At 39.0% G+C, this 9,189-nt stretch overlaps 1 protein-coding gene across 1 annotated transcript; it reads right to left on the bottom strand.

Annotated features, from left to right (window-relative positions):
- Positions 1–353: 353 nt before the first annotated feature.
- LOC140234934 (acid-sensing ion channel 1C-like) lies at positions 354–6,938 on the bottom strand. The gene is made up of 7 exons (XM_072314974.1): positions 6,727–6,938; positions 4,760–4,927; positions 4,064–4,228; positions 3,459–3,583; positions 2,884–3,071; positions 1,418–1,562; positions 354–367 (listed from the first exon to the last, which is right to left on the bottom strand). Exons 1-7 carry the CDS (start codon positions 6,936–6,938, stop codon positions 354–356), a joined length of 1,017 nt encoding a protein of 338 aa, XP_072171075.1.
- Positions 6,939–9,189: the final 2,251 nt, after the last annotated feature.

The following is a 9,189-nucleotide window of genomic DNA, read 5'->3' as shown; positions in this document are numbered from 1 at the left end:
GTTTGCAAAAACCGATAAGTCCATATTTGTCAAATGGAGATATTTGCGATTAAAGGTCAAGAAAAACAAGGAGAATAATAAGAAAATGTTTGCTTCTTTTGACCATTGCTTCAAAAATATACCTTTATATGTACTTTGTACTTTATGACAGAGACCGTATTTCAAAATCCTCAAAAATGGACTTATCGGTTTTTGCAAACAAACTCTTCATATATATATATATATATATATATATATATATATATATAATTGGGCCGTGACGCGAGAAAAGGGCCCTTAGCGCCGCTGCGCGCAAACGCCACAAAACGGCGCGGAAGTTTGACAAAGCAATACGCGCAAAAAAGATCAGCCAGCTAACTGCGCGCACCTGCATATAGACGCATCAAAAAGTGACAGGATTTGGACAAAACATGTTTTTTTTTTTAATGCCGTAATTGGGGCATTTAGGAGTGGAATTTTAGAAAAAGGTTTGCATATCGAAATACGTCAGAGTTCCTTCTACAATGTGGAGGTGAAAACTCAATTTCAGTATTAAATGCCCTAAGGGCCCTTTTCTCGCGTCACGGCCCATATATAAACACAAAAATATCATCTGGCTATATATGATATAAGCTTTATACATTGTTCCTAATTGAACGGATTCTAATCTTTAAGAATGGAATGTGGACTTTGAAAGAAACTATTTTTCACCTTTGTATTAATGGCAAATCATCCTGGCAGGAGCAAACAAATTATCCATGTAGATTACGGCATGTCGAAAACGTGTTTGTTTGTTGTTGTTGTTGTTGTTGGTGGTGGTGGTGGTGGTGGGTGTTTTTTTTTTTTTTTTGAGGGGGGTACAGAAAGAAATTCCACAGATGAAATCTTTGATGGTTGCAGTTTGATGCCACCATCTTTCTACAAAGTTATCAATTAATGATTTTGAAGTTCAGCTACAATGATTTAAAAACATTTTAAGCAACGGTCAATCTTTTCTACATGTTCAAGAGTACAAAATTAGTGTTACATGTTGTGAAAGTATTTGGGATGGGATCCTCTCCTTGTTTATTCACGTTTACGGCCCTTCTGGAAAGACACTTTCATCACGTTTCGATTGATTCATTCTGACAACAAAAAAAAACAAAAAAAAAACCTACAACTTGTAGGAATGCGCAATTCTATTCCGAGTACCAATCGGTTCTACTATTCTTTTCTGGCTTTCTTTTACTCCTCGAACGCTAATGACGCGTGGTCTGCCTCGACGGACTCTTCTCCGATGAATGTTGTTGTTGTTGTTGTTGTTGTTGTTGTTGTTGTTGTTGTTGTTGTTGTTTCCTTTCTTTAAAAGTAAATTTTGTCGTGTCTCTCAGTCTTTTTCTAAGTTCAGTGATACATTGTTACCTACTTGTCCATTTAAAATGCGTCTGCTGCTACCTACCTTTCATCATAAGAGTTTTGCAACCACATGCTTGGCGTATGAAATCGTCACTGCACTCGAAGTAACACTCGGTGTGCCCATAGTGGTTATAGTTCTTCAGAACCTTCTCGCCACACTGCCCATGAGGGGGCGGCAAATTGGTATACTGTGGTAGAAAGTGAGGTAACATTGAGGTAAACCAAGGGGTTATATTGATTTCCAATCTTCCATGTGAGCGACCAATTTCTACCAAAGGAGACAACCATGGAAGTGAAACGGTCGCTGGATGCCAAAAGTGTGTAATTTAAATCTGTTCGACTGGGCGTATTTGTGAAAACCACGGAGAGAGTTTTGTGACTCGTCCGAGTCACTTCTTCAGCTCTGTTTGGCTGGCGAGCATTTACCCGTGATTGGTGAATGGGCGATGTTACTTCCTATATTGTTTCTACGTCGAGGAACAATGTCATAAAAAAGATTTAGTGCCAAGGAAAGGACTGTAAGGACAATCACACTTGAGAAACCGAACTGCATCTCCACAAACGTTTTGCATCGAAGGTCCGGAGCAGCTTGGAAAGAATCTGCCGTGTTCACTCACCTGAGGGTCTAGGGCAATTACCCCGGGCCCTTCCCCTGACCCTACCCCTAATCCTGCTCATGAATCTAATCCTAACCCTATCCCAAACTCTATACCCTAAACCTAACCCTAATCTTTATCTTAACTTTTCACTAACCATTATTTATCCGGGGGGTAATTGTGTAGGGGGGGGGGGGGGGTAAATACCCTGATACGCCACCTAAAGAACACGGGACAGCACTTTGAGGACAAAAAAAGTCGACATCATTGACAAGGAAACCAGATAGTTTGAAAGAGGAGTTTGTGATAACGTGTATGTGAACGCGAATGTGTATGTGATTAGTTCATGATGAGGGAAGGTTTGCGTGTATAATGAAAGCAGACGTGGATAACCTGCATGTTCTCTCCTTCGCATAAAACATACAGGGCAGGGCGTCATTAAAAGGCGTAATACATGCAAAATCAGACAGAAAACTCAGAATGATTAACGGTTTGTTGGGTTTTTTTTTCCATTTTAGAAAAAAAAAACCAGTGCTTCATGTTTGCCGATGTGCAAAATCAGGTTTAACAAAAGAATACAAAATCGACATCGGATGTGGAGGGTAAGTAGTCACCGTGGTAGAGAAAGCGTTATGTCGGCGTGAAGATAGGAGATGATGAAGTAAGATGATGTTTAAAGAAGGGAATGTTAGAATTATCCTGTGGACGATGGGATCAGAGCGCCATTAGCTGTGTGGAATGACTCGAGGTGAAAGCGTGAGGCAAATAGTTATTCTATAAATGTCAGCAATATTCAAAATACTAGCATTATCGAGTGTAGCTTAAAAAAAAAAAGTAACCGTGTAACCATGAACAAAATATGCTACAGATGATAAGGCAGTGTGGTTAACGAGTAACACGACACTGTATATACCTCGATCACGTCTACAGCAGCTAGCGTCATTTGCCCTGGCGCTATTCCAAAACCATAGTCCTCGATACTTGGCTCGGTGCCGTAGTCGTAGAGTACGACTTGGAAGCCGGCTGAACCTCGGAGCTTTGGTTCGAAAAAATATTCCAACTGTCGGGCGTCTAACGTTAGTCTCAGAGTATGTCTCCTTCCTATGATAATCCGGAAAGAAAATTATAAAGCGATAAAAGCCTAAGGGTAACAGGTAATAAGATTATCCATGTAATCTAGTAATCCTGAAAACCACAGTTTGCATAGAGTCTGCATTCTGAGAACAATGGTATAGCACTTTCGTTTGAGCATCAGAAGAAGAGAAACATTATGCCGCGCACCAAGCCTTGATTTGGAATCAATCAAAGGCAAACTGGGTTACGCTTTCATGGTTGTTTTGTATAATTTCCCGCTGTCTATTTATGATTCTATCTGATACAGTTTCCAATCTTGTAAGTTTTCTTTTTTGTATTGTCTTCGTGTTTCTAGCCGAAGAAACGTCCATGTCGTGTGAACAAAGTAATCAAAATCTTAAATGATGTAATTACCTGCAGATCTTAAAGTGAGTTTCGGCAGACCGTTTGACTCATCGTTAAAAACGAAACAGACACCCCAATCGGTCACTTTCAGGGTGAAGTTAGCCACAGTCAGTGGTTCCTGTCCCCAGCTTCCTCTGTGTAATAAATCCGAAAGATTGTAGTGTTTTTAAAGGGAATGACCGTCAAGAAGGAACGGAAATAATCAACGAATTATCGTTAGGAAAATTCAACAAAAAATAAAGCAGATTTAGACAGACAAGAGAAAAATACATAAATAATTCAAATTTTTACATTGGGGAAATCACATCATTAACATTCTATCAAGAAGAGCAGAAGAATTGTGACCACATAATTTCTCTTGGTTGGCTTTATCTATCGTAGGGACTAAACAATGGAAAAGACTGCATGACATCACTCCTGTAAGAGAAAGAGAAGATAACTTCTTTTTCAGAAGACCTGTATACTTTACACAAGATGATCAGCAAAGATATCAAAAGATGTGTTCTTTGAATCTATCGCTGTCATTAACCATGTGCTGGTATACTCTGCCAATAGCACTGAGGCATGTTTGATTTATTATATGTATGTATATATATATATATATATCAGCTTACAATATCAATGTGCTCTCCAGCGTGTGACTCATGTTGACAAAAACACCTGTCATGTTGTGGATGGCTTCGAGCGCGGGTTGGTATTCAGTCATGTTGACGTTGAAGGTATCAGGAAATATCTCCGTAAGGAAGTCTCCAAACTTTGTTCCACTCACCAAGTCTGCCCTGCAAACCATGGAACGAGGACAGTGGATTACGATAAACATGTACAAAGTTACTTCATAAAACGCAATCATTGGTAGATTTTAAACGAGACAGTTACATTTCGAATGAAGATAAATATTTGTGGGGCTTCTCCTTTTCTAAAATCACTTTGTAAACACAGCACAATATGTTGTGTCCCTATAAGAAGCAAAGGGAGTTGAATTGTTATGATGTTCATTTCAGGCAAAGGACCAGTGTCTGTGTGACAGGATTTTTGCTTGAAGTTGGAATGAGAAAAAAAAAAAGGAAAAAAGATTCCGAATTAATATTCCACAATGTGACTATGCATGGAATTACGAAAAAAAGTAGAAATCATAGACTCATTAATATCAAATTTCTATGCAAGCATCAATAATTTGCGAAGAATTTATTCGGAATCCGTTCTTTGTTTTTTGTTTTGTTTTGTTTTCAATCAATGATATTGAGTTTAAAGAGTCATTTCACATTTAAATACCATAGGTACATGTACGCTGCAAGAATTTTTAATGTTACCTAAAAGAATTATAGTTGCATATGGCGACGGAGGGAAAGTCTTTCTCCTTGTCGTAGTCCACAGAAATATCGACACTCTTAGGGTTGCTGGCGAAGTAGATGGACCTGTCAATCAACTGGAATCCTGTCACTCCCATCGCTGACAAGACCAGAAACAGCCAGAAGAGCCTAGAATTTGATTATTCCAACAGATGTTGTTCCTAATGTCATTAATTTTCTGGTAGATATAAAATGTATTGTATAGTTGCTTAAACCCACTACTTGCTGACTTTTTATCAGGGCAAATGTGTTACAAATCAAGACAAGAAGTTATACTGAATACGAATTGTTATATGTTTTTAGTTTAACATAGAACAAAAATTGTTCTAGAAAGGCTGCAAAATCGGTCGATCTCCCCTAACTCACGGCCCCTGAATTCGTGTAGAATTCAGCCACTTACTTGATGACGTCACACATTGAATGACACATTTCCCTGGCGTAAACGCGCCGGCTGTTTGCATATGAGTTTGCATGCATTTTCAGTCACGGTGAATGAAGCAGTCAAGAAATCTAATACTTTTATTAACGGAAAATGGCCTTAGACGATCACGACATCAGTTCTGAAGTCGATGAGGATGAAGACAAGAGTAATCTTGAAACCAGGAGTGATGACAGCGACAAATATGATGAAGATTTGGAGGAGTTAGGGGATGTGAAAGACGGTGTGCTAGCGGCAGAAGTAAGCGGTGGTTCCGCAGCCCGGCTAAGCTAAAGGTATCAGCATTAGCTTAGTCCCCGGTAGGCCGGGGTTGAGGCCGACAAGACGGGACAGCTGGACAAACGGGCAATTATGTAGAGCCTAATCGTATATCCATGTAGACATCTCAAATGGCGTAGAACAAAATTATATCAAAATCACAGGACATACTCACATTACTTGTGCATTAATTAATCACTTAATTATTCCAGTTTAATACTCACGTGACTTTGAACGAAATCGTTTGAGGAATAGGGCCACTCAATACAAACTCTGTTTTCGCGACAGGTCGCGGCGTACGCTGCCTGCACAATCTAACATGCTAGAACTAAAGTTAGCTTTAGACCTGTTCTACTGACGGTGTGAGTGATACCAAAGATCCTAAATGGTGATTCCGTCACTCTTGGTTTGAATACAGAATTCATTTGTCATCTTCTTAAACAGGGTTCTAGACGGATCGGTCTCTTCTCGTTGGGCTTCTTATCTAACGACAGTAGGCCTGACAGTGATTGTACTATTAACGTTTATAGTAAACATGGTCATTCCCGAGAGATGAGGCCTAACATTAGCTAGCTAGTAACAATAGAGACAATCTTCTCGTATTTATTGCCATGCAGAACTGACTAGCCAAAACGCCCTAAAAGGGGCATTTCAGCCTCACTGAATTAAATCTAGTTGAACATCTAAGCCTACCTAATTGATGTTTGACTTTAAAATACTGATTTAACGAATTATTCCGAAAAAAATTATGTGTGTGTGTGTGTGTGTGTGTGTTTCCTTGCCCAGATCTCACAGCTGCCTTCTTAAAACAGCGCCGTTCAAACCCCCGGCGCGCGCGATAATTTGTATGGGCGCCACGTGTCTCACCATCGATTTCGTTACAAAATCAGTAATTTTGTCGACGACATGACGGATAACAAAGTCGACCTTGTGACACTTGGCGTCCCATACAACTTATCCAAGAGGTTGATCGTCGAAGTTAAGGATCACCGTAAGAACGTAACTTATGATTTGAAATATCGGATTTCCAACGCATAATTCAGTAACGACATAATGTATCCATAATAACTTAAGACATCTTTCACTCATGTTTCACGTTTTTTCATGTAAGGTGAGAATCAGCATGAACCTTACAATTCAACAACAATAACAACGACAACAAAAATAACTCCAAAATAAAATCCAAGCGTTGATGTCTATGGGCATGAACGAGAACGCTGCCATAACTCACCGTCTCGTCTGGCGTTCTGCTGGGTTGAAGGCGTATTTTAGTCCAGCTATTCCAACTGCCTCTGGAATGGCCTTGTAGAAAATGGCGAACCATGACAATGTGCTCTGGAATTTCGGGTAAGGAGGGGGACTCACTGTGGTTTCATCTCTCCAGATCTCCTGCTGTTTCGATTCTAGGCCTACACTGGCAACGTCTACTCGTCTGACAGGCATGGCGGCACTTCTTGGTCCGTGATCCTCGTCTCTCTCAAGTCAAGATTCAAAATTACCCCTTTCTTCAAATCCTATCATAAACAATGCCTTGTTGGCACACAAGCAAAAGCATAATGTTCACAGTGTACTGCAGTTGAAATGAAAAATTTCCAGAATAAATGCAAAAAAATCCGCTACTTTAAAAAAAAAAAAGAATAACAATGATAAACAAGCTACTCGATGACTGGAAAGATATGACCAAGTGAGGCATTGTGTAAAAGGGATGTCATTTTGATATGTGACCTTGCATCATAAAGTAATTAATTAACTGGTATTTGTGTTTTTGCAGTTTTGTCTTAAGAATATTTTTTTTAGTATAGTTTGATGAAGTAATGATTAAATTTCATTTTTCATTAGCTAAAAACCCTTAACACGCTCCTAATTTTCAAGTCTAATAAGTTTTGAAAGAATAATGCTATATGGATATAATGTATTAATAGATACGGTTTCCTTTTTAGATTTGATATTTTCGCCACTCTTCTTGCTTTAGAAATTGATTTTTTTTTGTCCCAACCATTGCACCGACTGTGACTTACTATTAAAATTAAATCAGATTTGGACTAAGAATTCATGTGTGGGGCTTTTTTGGCTTGTTACTCATCAGGGCCTAGTGATACCTTCAGTGTTATTATGGTAATGATTTTAATCATGAAAAATAATACTAGCAACTATGATAACAATAATGTTCACATCTACAGTAGATGACTTTTGTTGCAGAAGAAGACTATAGGCCTACTGACTGGATTAAAATGATTTCTACTTGCAATTATTTCACACCATCAGAGAAATTCCGCAGACTGCTACAGCTATGCAATACATCACTTCCAGGCCCTTGCTGCACTCTGAAGTTCGAGCTCGCTAGCTTCGCGTACTAACCAATACCCTTGATGAGGAAATTTAAAGGGAACTAATGGAGAAGGATACCAGCAGACGCGTGTACCGTTATGAGAAATGATTACATTGCTCCATGGTTAGACGTTAAGTGCCACTTTGCACGGTGTATTGATTTTGGGGCCCCGACCACGTACATGTATACATTGTCCAATGAAACCCTTCTTAATAAACTAATTAACCCTCCCTCTGCGTTCAACATTAAATCAGTGTCCGTATAGGTTTGTGTGTAGAATTTGTGCACATTTGACTCATTAACACAAAAAGCGTTACTGTTTGCACACGGAACTCGATAGACTCTTCATTAGTTGGTGCATTAAGGAGAATAATATTCAACGTCGCCAGCATAGTGAGTCAAAAGATCCACTGACGTAACGTGAAAAATGAACAAGTTATTAAGTATTTTAGCGTCTACTTTAAGTACAATCTATACTGATACGCCAATTTGGCATACAATGTTTACAGTTTGTTTCTTTTTAATTGATTTGCTCTTTCTTTGCATGGTTTGATTGGTCGTTCTGAAAATAGATAAACCAGCAACAAATGACAGTGCGCCATAAACGTATACTTATGTAGTTCCCTGTGGTTGTCTTTCAGCGCTTTGATCTTGGTTTACTTGCTTTCTTCGTTCTACTCAGGAATAAATGAGCAAAGATTCTGATGATTAAAAGGTCTGGGGTCTTTGTGTAGAAAAAGCATCAGATTATTAAAGGAATCCTGCTGTTCTAAAATCAAAACAAATTGCAATGAAAAACGTCACTTCCTTGGAGTATACTTATTAGACGAAGAAATATAGAATACGATCATGTAAAACTCTGAACAGTGGTGGCTTGCTGATAGTGTTTGGCCAAGATGTTAGGGTTACTCTGGCCCCTAATACGTGGCAACACGCCGTACCATTGTTTTACCTGTTTTAACTAATAGGACTTGATAATCTGTGCACCCTGCTCACATTGAAATGCTGTGAATATGATATTCAGACAAAAGCGCGGCACGAAGCATCTTGAGGTACTCGTCAGAAAACTAAAGCTGTATTGAATAAAATGTGTTCGCGGATGTCAATACTTGCTATCTGTCTGTCTCTTTGTATGGCTTGGTTTTGTATGTATTTGTGACCCGCTACAACAAAATGATCCTTAAAGGGAACACAAACCCAAAGAGCAATGTGGATTGAGTAAAAGCAGTAACATTAGTAGAACACATCAGTGAAAGTTTGAGGAAAATCGGACAATTGATGCAAAAGTTATGAATTTTTAAAGTTTTGGTGTTGCAACCGCTGGATGAGGAGACTACTAGAGGTTATGACGTATGAGAGGACCAC

This window comes from Diadema setosum, chromosome 11 (genome assembly GCF_964275005.1).
Source record: "Diadema setosum chromosome 11, eeDiaSeto1, whole genome shotgun sequence".
Classification (NCBI taxonomy): domain Eukaryota; kingdom Metazoa; phylum Echinodermata; class Echinoidea; order Diadematoida; family Diadematidae; genus Diadema; species Diadema setosum.
The sequence above is the reverse complement of the archived record's forward strand: the minus strand, read 5'-3'. Positions and strand labels throughout refer to the sequence as shown.

What these genes read in the sequence shown, in the direction of transcription:
- LOC140234934 (XM_072314974.1), bottom strand. Translation starts at nt 6,938, where the DNA reads ATGCCTGTCAGACGAGTAGACGTTGCCAGTGTAGGCCTAGAATCGAAA. An exon ending in TGCAACTATAATTCTTTTAG is followed by an intron (nt 4,229 to 4,759) that starts GTAACATTAAAA and finishes CATGGTTTGCAG; the next exon opens with GGCAGACTTGGTGAGTGGAA. An exon ending in CTGCTGTAGACGTGATCGAG is followed by an intron (nt 1,563 to 2,883) that starts GTATATACAGTG and finishes TTTCTACCACAG; the next exon opens with TATACCAATTTGCCGCCCCC.